At 41.3% G+C, this 17,469-nt stretch overlaps 1 protein-coding gene across 1 annotated transcript in view; it reads right to left on the bottom strand.

Annotated features, from left to right (window-relative positions):
* TANC1 (tetratricopeptide repeat, ankyrin repeat and coiled-coil containing 1) overlaps positions 1-11,703 on the bottom strand; it is a 137,183-nt gene extending 125,480 nt beyond the window's left edge. Inside the window, exons 1-4 of the mRNA XM_036253328.1 lie at positions 11,614-11,703; positions 6,390-6,473; positions 5,082-5,091; positions 926-1,126 (exon numbers count right to left, since the gene is read on the bottom strand). Of these exons, the coding sequence (XP_036109221.1) occupies positions 926-1,126; positions 5,082-5,091; positions 6,390-6,473; positions 11,614-11,703 (385 nt within the window). The remainder of the gene's footprint in view (positions 1-925; positions 1,127-5,081; positions 5,092-6,389; positions 6,474-11,613) is intronic.
* Between the last annotated feature and the right edge of the window lie 5,766 nt (positions 11,704-17,469).

The following is a 17,469-nucleotide window of genomic DNA, read 5'->3' as shown; positions in this document are numbered from 1 at the left end:
CTCTCTTAACTTTACCTCCCCACAAACTGCAAATATCCACTAAATGGTTCATAAATAATACATATGACATCAAGAAATACACATATCTAGGAAACCAGAAAAAACAGATACCAATTTTACAGCCTCCAGGCACATTTTAGACTAATCCCAAGTATGTTCCGTGTAAATGAGACGCATCTGCACTGGCCGTATGATCATTAAAGCCCCAAACGGTCCTCCCCTCAGTCGACAAATACTCAGCAAACCTACAAGAAGATCAAAGGACTTTTATGACTCTAGTTATCAGCATTTTGGAAAGGCTTTTCCTCACATCTGATTCATAAACTCTCCAAGCTAAGTAACATTGGGTTTTTATTGGTAATGCTAAGTATAAAAAATTGGTAAGCATAAGGAAAGTGAAAAATACTTGAACCAAGTAATCCGTAAGTCCCTTTCCCCCAATGCTGTACAAGTCTGAATTTTCACAATTAAATTGTATAGCTGTTCAAATGTTGGATGATGTAATCAAGGATGCATGTCAGTATAGAGTACTTGGTAGTAAAGACTGTTATCAGATTACACTTGCCAAAATCCAAAACCTTTAAATGCACCACAATGTGTTCAGATTAAAATGTTTCCTGATTCATGAGCAAGAAAACAAACAAACAAAAACGACAGTTAACATTATCATTCATAATAAAATCGTGAATCTTTGTAAAAGTCTAGCCTGGGTAGTCAATATACTTTATATGCAGGTTGAACTAAGGAAATTACTCTATTCAAATCATAATTTTTAAAAAGATTTCCTTCTTCCAGAAGTTACTTTAACAAAGAAAAAAACCCACTTCCAGGTTTCTTATAAGCCTTCGTTTTGCTTAATTTCAACAAGCGTAGTACGTGCGCAGCTGAGACTGCTGGTTTGGGTGCGGTTCTGTTGCTTGTTTACCTGGGGATTTTTTGCTTGATCTTGATTGTGCCGAGTGAGACTGTCGAGGCAGCAGAGGTGATGAAGGCAGAGACATGGAGACGCCTTTGGCCAAGCTCACCCTGTAGGTGTCCTCTGCTACAGGAAGACTGCTCACAGAAAAGTCGCCACCATGGCCAGGGGGCAGGACTGGAGGGGAAGTGTCTGGACCAAAGTCACCTCCTGGCGTGGAGAGAGAAAACCATAGGTTAGACTATCCATTACAGGCAGAAACAAATTTAATTACTAAGAACTGCACTCATAATATATAATTCCCATATATCAAGTGTGTGAATTTTTTTAATAACTTTTTCCCCCTCTACCATTCTTAGTAACTTGTTACCCTTTGAGGGAAAATTCAAGTTTCATCCCTCAAGTATCTGCCTCATAGCCTTTTCTGCACCATATCAACTGGTCCAGTTTCATTCATAGCAATGAATCCAGAAAGTCATTGATCTGAGATTAGATCAAGATCAAGTATGAATGACCAACACGAAGCTTTGATTTCAGCCTGAAGTAAGGGAGGGGTTACTGGTCTTACATGGGTATCAGTAGAATAGATTCAAACACCAAGATCCATTCCACAACAATCTAGCCTCCCTCCACTTCTCTCCAAAATAAAGGTCCTAGGCAGGGTTCTAGCCTACACCAAATTCCTCCCCAGCCCCATACATCTCTTCTCACCTGATCCACCTCACATTCCCCAAGGCACATGGTGGACCCTCCTGTAACTCAACCAGCCCAAACCCTTAGTCATGAGACTGGAACCATGGCTCCCTTATTAAACAGGTTCTCCTTGACATTCAGTCCCCCAGTGAAGTTAAGGACAAACAAGCTTACTATTATGAACTTAAACAGTATAGAGTAAGCAGACCCAAAGGGAAAGATACAGAGGATACAGGTAGAGTGAAGAGAGAATACATGGACTGGAATATGTGAGCTAGGACTAGCCTCACTGAAAAAAAAGACAAAAACAGCCATTCCAACCCAAAAGTACTCAGATCACCGGCACGCCCCCTATTGTTCCTCTCCACCCATCACCTCCTCCCCGACCCCACTGAGGACCAACTGGGGAAGTGCAGGCAGAGGAGGTAAATCATTATCCCCATGATTAAAAACATCTTCAAACTTTTAATAATATATAGCAAAACTAGTTTTCCACAGGCAAACTGATCTGACAAATGCGATCCAAGTGGTTCTGACCATGCCTTCCAGATTCTGAAAAAATCAAGGCCTGGATTTGAATTGAAAGCTGTCTAGCCAGGCAGGAAAACTCAATTTCTACACATCTTTGTGCACAAGGCTGCCCCAGGAGTGGGGAACCTTTTCTCTGCCAAGGACCATCTGGATATTTATATCATCCTTTGCAGGCCATACAGAATTATCAACTTAAAAATTAGCCTCCTATATCTGGTCAGGATAATTTGGTAAGGTGTGTGATGTTAGCTGGTATTGATTTCACAGGCCCTATATGGACCCCAGCCCTATACGGGCTGCAGCCCAAGGGCCGGGCACTCCCCACCCCTGCAGAAGCAGCCGGCACCGCCTGTGGAGTCTGGGAGGCATAGCTACGCAGCAACTCAAGTACCAGTAGAGAATTTCTGACCTATATATTAAAAAAACAACCACCCAGATTTCAAGTCCCTGAGGTTGGATGGGGACACAAAATTAAGAAGAAATACAGCTATTGTGACAATACCATAAATAAAAAGTAAAGCTCACTACTGAGATAGGGTTTATGTTCTGAAGTACTTAGTATTCTCTAATACGATACAAGAGGAATCGGGGATTCGAGGATAAAAGAGAAATTAGAGTTTCCTAATTAGAAAATCAGCCCATGAACTTTGTTTATATCAAGGAAAACAAATATTTTCATTAACTGCAAGTCTGGAGGGGGTGAATTTCCAAAGCACGCCGGAACCAAAAGGACCTTCGGCCTTTGAGCAGCTGTGCTCCGGCACTTTGATTTCATGTGGTTCGCAATAAAACAGGGCTTAGAGAAGGGGTGTGGGGAGGAGGGGTTTCTATTTCAAGTTTACTTTGACATCGCACTATAATATCAGTCCCAAACATGTTGTTCTGTTGGTTTGTTCTGCAGACACAATTAAAGATCCCTAACTTCCAGCTTCCTTGTATTGGAAAGGGAGTGCGGGTTTATGTATGAACAGGTGGCGCAAAGCATGGGGGTGGCGGGGGGGGGGGATCCAGCGGCTGAGAAGCTAAGACAGAAGCTGTCGAGTCTGGTGCTTTAACTGCATGAGGACAAAGGGGTTCAGGTCAAAGTCAGTCCAAGAGCATCACAAGGATGCACACAATGCCAGGGGCAGAAAGTGAAAATCTCTCCGGGGCATCCATGGGAACTATACAATATTGGTCCGGGCAACGTAACACCAGAGATTCTCCGGTTGATTTAACATTCTTCAGCAGATGCTTAAAGAGGTTTAGGAGGAATTAAAAACATTTCACAGCAACAACCAGCAGGGCTGGCACATTTCTTTGAGCCTTGAATAGATGCTTTTCTTTTAACTGTGATCTATATTATTCCCACCTCAACAAAGTGATGGGAAGCACACTCCCTGTTGCTGCAGCAGAAAGGCCCAGGCCAGGGTAGGGAAACCCTATCAACCACGAGCCACGAGTGATTTACCAGGCCTCCTCCTGTTCACCGGCAGGTGTTTCCCATGGAACATTTACACACCACAGACACTCACATCCAGCCCGGCATGCTTTTAATCCCAGAGAGCATCTAGTCCAGTCACATTGTTTCACAGACAGGAAGCTGGAGCAGGGGGGTTAACCATGAGGAGAAGGTTAGAACCTCCCCACAATGTCTCCCCAACTAGCCCGCTCAGGCTCTAACATACGCACTACTTTGCACAATTAAGAACTTTACTTTAAAAAATAAATAAATAAGAAATAAAAAAGGAGGTCCCTCCCCAAACAGACATGCTTTTAAATGAGTTAAATCTATAAGGGGTCAGCACATTTTTGCTATTTAGGTCACATACGGTCTCTGTCATGTACACACACACACACACACACACACACCCCTTTTCTCACTTTAAAGCCACCAATTCTCTGAGTTCCAAAAATAAAAGACTAGAAAGGGCACAGGGCATTAAGGTTCTTCCTGTTTGTAATTAATATAAGTAAATACACACGCACATACATACACACAAAAGAACTGTAAATCCAAGTCACAGTTTGCAAAAATAATGGAATTATCAAAGGGGATAAAGTCATCCAATTAGATGTTTTAAATGGGCAGAAATGGCTCTTGATAATAGTTCTTTATTTTATTTTTTTCACTATTACAGACCGTGAAAAGGAATTTAAATGCATAATGAAAGGAAATGCGAATCTGGGAGATAATGCATGTTAGCCGCCTTTTACCGGCTATGCAGAACGCGATGTACAACCCGGAGTGCAGGATTAGCGACGGCTTTAAAAACCGAGGGCGATGGAGCCAGGGAGATGAAAGCAAATGCACATTCAGAAAGACCTGAGGAAGGCCAGGGTGAGCGCAGACATTCAGGTAAATAGGTCTGCAGATGCAGGAAATAAGATTTCCATTTATTGTGCCGCTGAAGTGGCCAGGTGGAGGAGGGCGAAATGGAAGCTCAGAATAGAAAGAGGAAAGATGTTCTGTTTATCCAGTTCCAGAAAACGGGGCTTGGGTGACACACTTAACTAGGGCATTAAATGTGTTCGGCGTCTTTTATGCGGCCCCTGCCTGGGAGTACACTAATGTTTCTTAAACATATTTTCCAACATGAGGTTTTAGAACCATATAACTCATATATATTTACAGAAACCTAGGAAATTGAAGAAGATTTCCTCCCACAAAATCCAGTATCATTTTTGGGTACTTAAGAAGGCACTCTCTGAAAATGAAAGCACTTGGAACCGTTTCACATCTCATAGGATCTCCCCAAGTACCCAGCCAGACTGACTGTTACTGTGCATTTTCAAAAATGAAAGATTAATGTATCCGAGAAAGCAATTTTCCAACACATTATTCACACAGTCGTGACTAATTTCCAAATAATACCGCTAAGAGGAAACAATGCCGCCACCCCCAGAATACAGAAGAACCCAGTCAATAGGACAAGGTTAGCCTTTGCCTTCAAAACTTTACCAAGCGGGTTCTAAACAGAAATCAGTAAATCAGTTTATTCTTAATACTCAATGGTTGAAGAACCAAATGGACTTTATCCTGGAACAGATGAAGAGTACACAGACTGGCTTGTCCTCTCTGATCATTGCCATTTTCCCCTGAGGAAACGTCATCAGGCAGAGCTGCTGAGTTTTAAGAATATATGACTGGGGATCGGGAAGAGGGTGTCAATGGGGGGAAAAGGAGAAACATCTGTAACAAAAATACATTAAAAAAACAAAACAAAACTATAAATCAGAGAGGGAAAAAAAAAAAAAAATATATATATATATATATATATATATATATCCATATATATCCGCAGAAAAATTCCCACTCCCAAGCCCCAGAGGGGTACACTTAAAACATTTTAAATATGTCTTTTTTAGATGTACTATGTGTTAGGACAGGGTTTCTGGCTCTTCAAGCCGACGATCTCATATCCTTACAACCACCCCATGAAGTAGGTGCTACTACCACGTCCCTCCTTCAGTAAGAAAACTGAGGCACAGAAAGCATCAAGCATCTTGCTGGAGGAAACCGGCAAATGGCAGAGCTGAATTTGAACCCAGGCAGTCCCATGCAGTCTCTCGGTAATGCTCCCCTAACAAGAGGCTACTGACACAGGCCTTTCACCATGACGTCGTTCTGTATATTTAATAGGAAAAACCAAAAATAGCATATGTAGGTCTACACGCAGTACTGGGCCACCGTGGGAAGAACCTGTTCCCTCGTCTATTTTCACTTTTCGTGCTGGCTGGTTAATTAGCTCCTCAGCACTCGGGCACCCTGCATTTGGGAGGCGCCCGGGGCCCAGCGATCATTAATTTTCTTTCAGTCACACCTTATGCTGTTACCATACAAGCGAAGTGCACCCGAGACAGATGTTTAGTTATCAAGCACCCTAAATAGTTTCTTCTCATTTCGCTTTGCACTGTAAATGCATTAACTCCTGCAGTCTTTGGGGCCTGCCTCCTCTGCCCCAGACGAATGCACATAACACCATTCCCGGCACAGAACCCAGAATCCTGCCACTCTGCCTGGCCCCGGGGAACGAAGTCCTGAGGCAGCTGTGGGCAAAAGCAACCTGGCAGGGTTCATCTTAAATCTGCGTGGGATTCATCATTCTGTACTTCCTTGTCAGGGGTACTGGACACCTGGGTCCTATCGGACCCACCACACTCAGATTCTGAGATCTGCCAGGCCGACTGCTACTGCACACGGCGAGTTCCCAGACCCTGCACAGGAGGTGGCCTGAGCCCCGCCCAGTCTGGGGCCCGGCTCAGGTACTGGTCGTTGAAGCACCAGGTGATTCTCATGTGTAGCTGGGACGGAGAACCACAGAGTCAAGAAGGTGGTCGCAAAGATGTGCTCCTAACACAAGACAAAAAGGTGGAAGAGATGAAAAAGAAAAAGGAACTTGAGGGAATACTCAATAATCTGATGATTAAAATAAAAGCTTCCATTATTCCAACAATGCATTCCCTAGGCATATGTGTGTATATGCACGTGTATGTTCCTGTATGTATGCACATGCTCACACACTGTGTTTATATATAAATATATGTAAACATTCACACATGCACACACATGGAGGTTCTCTAGAAGGGCACATAGGAACCAGTAGATGTGGCTGCCTCTGGGGACAGGAACTGACCAGTTGGGAGCGTCAATGAAAGTATGCACTTTTACATGGTTTACATCTTTTCTATGTACATACATTTCCTATAAACATTTTAAATGTGCATGGGGTTGAGCCATGTAAAGATCCTAAGTCTAAATGAGCCACCTCCTATAGTCTAACTTCGCAAGTGGGCGAAATGAAGTTCTTTTCCACAGCCACCCTCCCCCCCAAAAAAACAAAACAATAAATGGTGGGAGGCTGAGCCAACTTAGGTTATTATTGAAAGGAACAGGAATATCTTCTTGAAAACACAAAGAAAGAAGACAGAAAAATTTCAGTAAACTGCTTGGCACTCTCAGTAGAATATAGAATAACAGCCTCCACACCTTTCCTTACGGTGTTTTCTTTTTGATTACTTTATCTAGAGGTTACACTAATATTAAGAGAAGGGAAGAAAAGGCAATAGCTAAATTAGGATCCACATCTCAGGCATAAAGAGCTGAACTAACTCTATAGAAAGTCCCCTCGGTGATGAACGAGCTGGAGGAGGTCTCCCTGGGATGCAGGGAACGGTCAAGCGTTTTCATGATGTGAGAAAAGAGTATAAATACGTAAAACAAAAGATCTTCTGAGAAGAAAAAGGATACAAGTTAATTTCTGAAACTCAAAGAAAGAAAAACAATCTATTTTTAATTGAGTTTTGCAAATTTAAAAGGACCCACCATGCTCTAGGCTGTTTCCCTGACCTCATCCTGGAAACACTTGATAGTTTAAGAAAAAATTATCACACGCATCCAGGTAATTATATAGTATTTAAAAATATATATTAATGGGATATGAAACCACAGAGACTTTGAAAGGGATCAGAAACTGGATCCCAACTACCTAATGCTCTCAGACTTCTTGCGTTGGTCCCTCGGGCTGCTGTTAACAAAGCATCACGGATGGGGTGTCTGAAATAGCAGAGACGTAGCCTCGCTGTTCTGAAGGCTAGAAGTCCAAGATCAAGTTGTTGGGCAGGTGCATGATCTCTCTGAAGGCTCTAGGGGAGAATCTGGTTCACAGCTTGATCTTAGTTCCTGGTGATCCTTGGCTTGTAGACACATCAATCTCTGCCTCCCTAATCACGGAATTCTTCTCTGTGTACAAGTCTCTTCTCTTCCAAGGACACCAGTCATAATGGATTAGGTCGCACCCTGACCCAGCATGAGCTCACCTACAAAGACCTTACTTCCAAATAAGGTCACTTTCACAGGTACTGAGGGTAGAGACCTCAAAGTTATCTTTTTGGAAGACACAGTTCCACCCACAACACTTCTCTTCCCCAACACCAAAAGCCAGAAGTCAAGAAAAAATCATCTACGAAAGTTGGAGCAAACAGCATGATCGCACCATATAAAAATAAGCCAAGTTTTCTATAAACTGCCAATATCAATCAAAAAACATTCCCAGATATTCAAGGGCTCAGAAAACACACACCCTATTTAATGCTTCTTGAGAAAAATGTTATTTAAGAATCAAATTTAATTACTCAACAGTGGGGAAACTATGCTTTTTTAAAAAACAGTACACTATAGCCCTGGCCAGTTTTGCTCAGTGGTTAGGGCATCAGCTCGCGGACCAGAGACTCCTGGGTTCGGTTCCTGCTAAGGGTACCTTGGTTGCAGTTTGTCTCTGGCCCCAGTTGGGGTCGTGTGGGTGGCAACCACTCGATGTGTCTCTCTCACATCAATGTTTCTCTTTCTCTTCCTCCTTCCTTCCCTCCTGCTCTACCTGAAAGATAAATGCAAAAATGTCCTCGGGTAGGAATTGAAAAAAAAAAGCAGTAAACTATACCCCAGCCCAACCTTCATATGCTTCACTCAGCTGTCCCCCTTCCGCTTCCACTCCCTTCTCATCAGTAAATGTGTTTTTTGAACAATACCCTTCGCCCCATAGTGCAGAAAGAATCTCTTAAAACAATAGCGCCCTGTGCCAGAACTTGCTAAAACAATGGCTAACATTTTTTGCAGGGTTGTTACAACTGAGCAGAAAAAGCTCTCTTCACCTCCCCCCACCTCCCGCAAAACAACAGAGTAAGGTACCACAATGGCTGTTTTCATTGCCAAGGAACTGAAATTACAAAAAAGAAAAATCTGAGTTTACCATATGCTCAACATTTTTTTAAAACATGTGGAATAAACCTTGAAGCCCATATACACAGTTTTGTATAGGCCTTGAGAAGATAATGTGAAAATCACATGCAACACAAAAAGGAAAAAGGAATTTCGATAAAATGTAGGTAGTGGTGATTCTTAAAAGAGTGGACGTATCGATGGTTTCTCCCCCTTTCTTTTACATTTTAAGGTTGACTTATGTTTTGACATTTTTATAATGAGAATTTTTATAGAACATTTTATTTTCCACTAAACATTCATTTGAAACATAAATGTTTATCCATTTCCTTTTACTCCCAGAGATTTTACAGCAAACACACAAACCCCCCCACACACAGATACCCATCAAGTTCCTGCTCTCTGAGACCCTTTCCCCAGGAAGGAGGGCTCACTTTTTGATATCCAGTCACCTCTAATTATGCCTATTGGTTTTACTCAATCCACTTAACTCAGACTCACCCTTGTCCATCTAGTTCAAACTGTTCATAGTCATCTCTCTCCCAGGCCGTACTGATGTCGGATGGTCTTCCTCACAGATTGTTCTCATAGTGAAGTTCTGGGCTGACTTCCTCCTACAACCACCACGTGGTCCGAGACCCAGTTCTTTACTACAGGGACTTCAAAGTCATTAAAAAGAACCTCACTCCCTGCTGTCTACACCGACTTCTCTGCCTTTCACTTCCAATCTCCAATTAATCCTCCTCTTAATATTAAACTTTCCCCCAAACCACCCTATGAATATATCCTTTTAATTTATAACAACATAGAAAACTCTACTTTTTCCATATAACTTTCTTGGGGGTTGGGTGGTAGTCGGGAGGAGTGACATGAGGAAATGAGGGTAGGACCACCAAGCTGCACATGTCACCTCCATGTGAATGATACCCCAAAACTGTGCAATGAGATGGCCCTGGGGCCTGCAACTCCACACTGGCCATTCTCCATCTCGATTACACACCTAGCCCCACCATAACTGCTAGAGAACACGTACCTGAACTTCACACTGAATACCCAAGTAACACACAGGATTTATACTGAGTTCTGTTTTAACTATACGTGTAATGCTCATCGAATGTATGACAATGATTAAGCCAGCAGTTATTATGACCTTACTTGTGTTCCAGACACCTTGCTAAGCACTTTACAGACATTAGCTTATTTATACATCCCATTCCATTTCAGGTCAATGCTACCCCCTTGTTACACAAGAGGAAACTCTGGCTTAGAGAGGCTATGCTGTCTAGACTCCCACGCCTGTCAGTGAAAAATCCAGATTAGAACCCAGGCAGTATGAGCCCACAGTCAGAATCCTCAGCCATGGGGTCCCACTGGTCTGCCTCCCCACACCGTGGGGACCCCCTAACCAAGGTGTGGACCAAGCATGGAACGCTGCTCCGTGCTGACATTCTGACTGTCATCCACAGATAACTTTGCAAGTCATGTTTCTCTGAATGATACTCATCAGGAACATTCTGTCACATTGCACATGCTGACATTTTGGGGGTGGAAAATACGCGGAGGGAAAGGTTTTCCGAACAATGCCATAACCAGTACACCACCCCCTCACCTACTCCAATCCAAACTCTGGCAGTCCCGTCAGCCGAGCTGGCTGCCAACAGGCCTCATTACGCGAGGAAGAGAGTAAAAGGGAGCTGCTACCATTTATCTTATTTCAACTCCTTACAAGGAAGAGGGGATCTATAAACATTTGGGGGGAAATACCTCAGAGTTTCTAGGCAGCATTTAAAGTTTCTTCCCCCACAAAAACACATTAAAAATGCAATACAACCAATTCAGTGCATATTCCAGAAAGAAGCAGCCTAAATTAAGTGTGTACATGTGGCTACTTAACAAGATCCTTTTCAGGCCTGTGTTGTGGAGGCAGAGAGTGGGGAGAGAATGAGATGACTGGACATTTCTGCCTCTGTCATTTTATTTGCTATATTCCTCCACCATCACCACCACCAAAAAAAAAAAAAATCAATGCTCAGTTTTTGAAACAGCAGCCTCAATGATATGTCTGGCAAAATATCTTAGCAACAATGTCAATATTGTCTCACCACAGCTAACCATATTAACATTCCACTCTAATCATGATTTCTCAAATATAAAGAGGAATGCGAGTTACTCACTTCATTCTCCGAGTTTCACTCTGGGAAAATCGCCCTCTAACACTGTCTATGCAGTTGCATGTAAAGTAAACATCATAATTATATCCAATAGCTATTAGTTTTTGTGTATCTAATTTGCAAGTGTGAGAATAAGCAAATGTTGATGAGGAATCGGCATAAACACAAGAACCAAACAACAAAGACTGACCAATTTCTTTGATCAAATCCTGTCCCTGGTTATTGCTGTAATGGAATAACCCATCTGCTTGTACATCTAATTTCAAATTCATCTTTACAGGGCTGCCAAGAACAGGGTTTACTAGATAATGGGGGAGCTCTTTCTCCTAAGTGTTTTCAGAGTCACACACACACCCCCTCTGCCGGGGCTGGCCCTGCATATACCCAGGAGCAAATGGCTCCCAAACCTGCCAACCTGTTCAAAAACCATTTTAAAACCATGCAGAAGCTTGGGCCCCACAGCCGGTGAGTGATTCAGGAGGTCTGATGGGATCTGAGTCACAGTGGCTCCAGTGAACAAGCCAGGCTTAGGAATCACCAGACAACTACCAGAGCCAATGCCTGTAAAGCCAAGGTGAATAGCAACACCTCTGACGCACACATACCTCTGTGCAGAACTCGGATAAGGTGTCCTTGCACTCAGGTCTCACATCCCGCCCTCTCCCAGGCTGCTTACAGCCACTGTCCCCCGGCATTCCGCTAAGACCAGCTATCCCCGCAGCTCTCCATCTGCTGTAGGTGGAATGGCCAAGGTCATGTGTGCTGCACAAAGAAGCGAACGAAACACACATATCTAAGACGCCACCATTTACTACAAGGAGGGTCAAGGGGTGGAAAATCAAAGAAGCCAAAATGGTATAGAAATTACCATAGATTATAATAACAGCAAACATTTATCAAATGCTTACTATAATCCAGGCACTGTTCTAAGTACTTTAACTCACTGAATCCTTGGGACAACCAACAGTCCTAGGACAGATACTGTTAGCATCCTTATTTTACAGATGGGAAAATGGCAACAGCGAGGTCAAGCAACTTGACCTAGGGAATGAACCTTAGCAACCTGGCTGGTATCCTGCCCTGCACATAGGCTTTGGAGACAGATAGACAAACTGGATTCAAATCCTACCTCTGTCACTTGGTACCTGTGCAGTCTTATGCTAGTTATTTTCTATAAGCTATTGATTGTGGGAGGTGACTGTTTATAAGTATTTAACACAATCTCTGATACACAGTGAACTCTCCAAGAGCAACTTTTACTAGTACTGCCATACTTCCTCCCAGGGGGTTCACTTCCTGATGAATCCAACTTTTGGCTATCAAAAACTCCCGATAGAAATTTAAATATTTGTATATTTTATTTCCTTGATTAATGAGTATATCCCAAAGCTAGGGATACCATGAGGTAAACCAAAACAAACAAAACAAATTCCCCACATGTCAACATTATCATGCCTAAAGTTTAAGGAAAAAACAACCACCACCTTCATTTCATTTGAACTGATACGATTATAATTGACACAGAGATTACTACCTTCATTTTATAGGTAAGAAAAGTGAGGGGCAGAAAAATGAAACAACTTGTTCAAAAAGAACTAGTATGTTCAAACTTGACTCTTCCCAAATTTTCTGAAGGCAAATCAGCAGAGTGATTATGCATGTTTAAGACGCTGCTTCCATAAACCAGAAGGGATTGGAGGTGCTATTTGGGGAGTCCAATACCATGGTAACAATTTCATGGGTGCAGGGAGAAAAACTCCAGAGTTCCTAATCTTCAGTATTTTAGAGCTAAAATGTCGAGGGCTAAGAGGTTTAATCAGATTAGCAGCACTGAAACTCACACAAAGCAGGGACAGAAAGCTGAACCCCCCGAAATGATTTGTAACCGCTCAGTTTTCAACATTGAACTTACAGCATTAAAACAAAACCCTCCACTTAATCCTATCAAAATGAAGGGTGGCCTCGATTAATCTTTTTTAGGGTTTAGAACTCAAAATTAAATATGACATGCTTGACTTGCTGGGAACTCAAGCTAGTGAATGATCAATGGTTACCTTTACCAAATTATTAAAAAAGCTACCAAACCCAACAGAAAAATAGGTTGAATGAACAGGCAGGACAGAGAAAGAAATTCACATATTTATTTTTGACAAATACTTACATATCAAACACTAGCTGCCAAGCATGGATTTAAGCACTTGATAAATATTAACTCATTTGATCCTCATAAGTGACTCATGAGTAATTTGTCCAAGTTGACACAGCTGGCAGTATGGTTTCAAATGACCAATCAACATATAAAAATGTGTTTGCATTCATTCTAAAGAATTGTGTAATTAAAACAATGAGATACAATCTTTCCCTATCATACTGGCAAAGATGAATAATTATAACCATGGGAGCAAACAAGCATTCTCATATATAGAAGGTGAGACTGTAAACATAACGCCACTTTTTTGAAAGGCAATTTGACAAAATCTAGGAAAATTATAAATGAACAAACTTGCTAACCAAATTTTTCTTACAACTATTGTCATGAAAGCAAAACCAGTGCTATACAAGGAGATTCACTCTAGTATTGATTATAACGAAGACAACAAAAAGATACGATCATCAATAGGGGAATAATAAATTATAAAATATATGTCCAATATAATACTGAGCAACTTTTAAATAACCTATCTTTTAATATGTGCTAACATAAACAATGTCTAAAACTGCATTCAATCAACACAGTAATTTACAGAATAAAACACATTGTATGGTCCGGGGGTACTGTCCTAAGGATCTGTACATGAATCTGTACGTATGCCTGTGTACATACACAGGGTGGGGCAAAAGTGGGTTTACAGTTGTATCCACTTTCTAATACAATAATTATTAAATAATACAAGAATAAACTATTTCACAAGTTGGCTTACAGTTGTGAGTACATGGAATGGTTTATTCTTCTTTATCAATTACTATATTCAAAAGTGGATACAAATAAACCTTCTTTTGTCCCACCCTGAAAGATCAAATGAGAAATTATTAACATTAACTGCCTTTGGGGAGTGAAAAGGGACGCAGAGAAGAAATGGGGATGGTGTCTTTACTTTTAATATCATTGTATAGCTCTTTTTAATTTAACTATTATACGAATGATGTTTGAGTGGCTTTATATAAAAAAAAAAAAAAAAATTGGGATGGATTTATAACAGTCTTGAAAACACCAAACAAAAATGGGCTGTAAGATACAGAAAAAGAAATAGAGATATTACTCAAAGTGACTGAGTCTAGATTATAACCCTGGAGAAATTTCAGAAATAATTCTTCTAATGAAAGAAAAAGCAAGTACTTCCAGTGAAAACAACAACAACAAAACATCAAAATAAATATCACTGGAGAGAGAAATTATAAATATAAAGAAAATCTACTGTTTTCTATTTCAAAGATATGTTTTCCTTTATATTTACTCAATGCTAGAGATAAAAATAAGGAAGCCAGCCAGAGCCATAGTAGAAACTGAACTAGTCTGGAATAAAAAACCAGGCTTTGATCCCATCTTTACTTTACCTATATGACCTTGGGCAGTGGCTCAATGCCTCTTTTCCAAATAGTCCTCAAAAATGAAGACACCAAACTCAATTTTTAAGATCCTTCTAAAATTTTAGAAAATCTTTTATTTTATGACTTTATCTTAGTTTGAAATAATCCCTACCCATAATAATATAAGAATATAAGCCACAGCCAAAATGTTTTACAGTTAAAAATACAGTCATGAAGGCCCTGGCCAGGGTGGCCGAGTTGGTCGAGCTTCATCCCATGCACTGGGAGCTTTCTCCCTCTCGTTCTCTACCCTCCCCCACTCCTCGCTCTATAAAATCAAAAACAAAGGAGGGACATCTGTAATACGTTCAACAATATTTTTTTTTAAATCAATAAAAACGTCTTTAAAAATAAAAAAAGATTCATTAAAAAAAAATACAGTAATTAAGGAGATACTTGATTGTCTGGAACTACCCCTCCCTGCAGTCTGGACTTGCGAGGAGTCAGACTTCCAGCAAACAATCCGGGTAGCAGGAAGCACCTAGGCGTCTTGACTGTGCTCAGAGGCAGGATGCTCTCAAGTACTGTGAAAAACCAGATGACTCATTTGAGTTGATTTTATGCTTTTATTCTGGTTTCTCTATAAAATAAATTCCTAAATAGAAGCATGTAGACTAGCAGATCTCAACCCTCAGCACAAACAAAATTTTAACCAAGCAAGGCACACTTTCACCCACTTAACATAGGCAGTTTCACTATGAACAACTTCAACAAAAATTCCCCCATGTGACTTTCTAAGGAAACCTCACTACCACACACCAGGGTAATACGAGGAAAAGGGAAGAACCAGACTGAAGAGCCTCATACATTCCCAGCAGAAAAAATGTGCAAGGATGTAAGACAATCACCGAAGAAAATATATACATGGGCACTCAATAGTTAAAGAAAGGAGGTCTACCAATCTCTAAGAAATGAGAATTAAAAATACAATATGAATTGAAAACAAATACATGTTTTAACCTATAAAATCGGCAAAGACCACAACCCACAAATACCCACTGCTAGCAGGAGTCAGCGCGCACACACTGCTCACAGGTGCCACCAATACAATCCCAGGAAACAATTTGGCAAGAACTACAATAAGCTTCTGAAAAGTTCATTTCCTTTCACTATTAATTCCTTGCCTAAAAACATTCTATTAAAATAATCTGAGATTTGTACAAAGATACTTAGTTTCCAGAGGTTTCTTTAAAAAGTGAATGAGGAAGCCCTGGCTGGTTTGGCTCAGCAGTGAGAGAGTCAGCCTGCGGTCCAGAGAGTCCCAGGTTCGGTTCCCACTAAGGACACGTACTTCGGTTGCAGTTTGTCCCCGGCCCTGGTTGGGTCGTGCAGGTGGCAGCCACTCGATGCATGCCTTTCACGTTGATGTTTCCCTCTCTCTCTCCCTCCTGCTCTATCTGAACAAAAAGTGAAAAAATGTCCTCCGGTGAGGATAAAAAAAAAAAAAAATGAATGAGGAAACCATGGGAACAAAATGCACCCAAACAAAATCATGGAATAGTGGTACAATAAAGTATTGGGTATTTTCAATGACTAATGACATTATAAAGGATAAAGCAAAAGATAAAAGAATATCTTGGTTTTTTGTTTGTTTATTTGTTTTTTATCCTCACCCAAGGACATTTTTCCATTTTTTGTTCAGATAGAGTAGGAGGGAGGGAGGGAGAGAGTGGGAGGGCGGGAGGGAGGAAGGGTGTGGGGGGGGAGAGAGAGAGAGACGGAGGGAGAGAGGGAGAGAGAGAAACATCAACGTGAAAGGGACACATCAAGTGGTTTCCACCCGCATGACCAACCAGGGCCAGAGACAACTGCAACCGAGGTACGCGCCCTTAGTAGAAACCGAACTTGGGTCTCTCTGGACCGCAGTCCGACATTCTAACCGCTGAGCCAAACCAGCCAGGGCTTTGTTTGTTTGTTTACTCCTATTTGTCTTTTGCAAATTTTCTCCAATGAACACATACCATATTGGCATTGATTCAAAGATCCATGTTTATTCTCACTTTAACTTTTCCCAAACCAAAATGTAATAGTTGATGGCATATTAAAATTGCTACCAGCCAAATTCCTATGTTGAAGCCCTACCCCTCAGTGTGATGGTATTAGGAGGTGGGGACTTTGGGAGGAAATTAGGTTTAAATGAGGTCATGAGGGTAGAATTAGGGTCCTAATAAGAAACACCAGAGAGCTTGCTGTCTCCCTCTCGTTACATGAGGACACAGAGAGAAGGAAACTTTCTGCAAGCCAGAACCCAATCAGGCCAGTGCTGATTTCAAACTCCCATGCTCCATGACTGTGAGAAAATAAATCTCTGTTGTTTAAGGCACTCAATCTACGGTATGTTTTTATGGCAGCATGAACAAAAATAAGAAAATGCATCATCAAAAATGAAAAAAAAATTTAATATCTGGTACATGGAAAAAAGTTTTCTACATGACTCCAAAGTTACTTAGAAAATTTGCTTAGGGTTGGGGTGGGAACAAACGAACCCTTACAAAAACAAGCCATCAACCCATTAATTTTTAAATGTTGGGAACTGAAATAAAAGTGCAATCCTCAGGATGCAGCAATGTCCAAGTGCTCTCTTCTTTCCTTAACCTGGATTCACATCCAGCTTCTCAGCCTCTGCCACCAGCCAGTCCATGATCATTACAGCCACCTACATGCATGTCCTGGATCAGAGCTGTCACCACTCCTTACTCATCTGCTCTGGGACTGTCTCAGGGCACAAAGAATCTCATCTTGTGCCAAACCTAGCAGTTTTGTCCCCAAACTCTCTTAAAAATGGTCAACTCTCTGACATAAATAAGCTTCAAGGGACTCAACAATTAAAAACCAGCTACTTGGGTCCTGTTTTATTTTTACTCCCAAAATTG

The sequence above is a fragment of the Molossus molossus genome, unplaced genomic scaffold (genome assembly GCF_014108415.1).
Source record: "Molossus molossus isolate mMolMol1 unplaced genomic scaffold, mMolMol1.p scaffold_m16_p_11, whole genome shotgun sequence".
NCBI classification, from domain to species: Eukaryota; Metazoa; Chordata; class Mammalia; order Chiroptera; family Molossidae; genus Molossus; species Molossus molossus.
The sequence above is the reverse complement of the archived record's forward strand: the minus strand, read 5'-3'. Positions and strand labels throughout refer to the sequence as shown.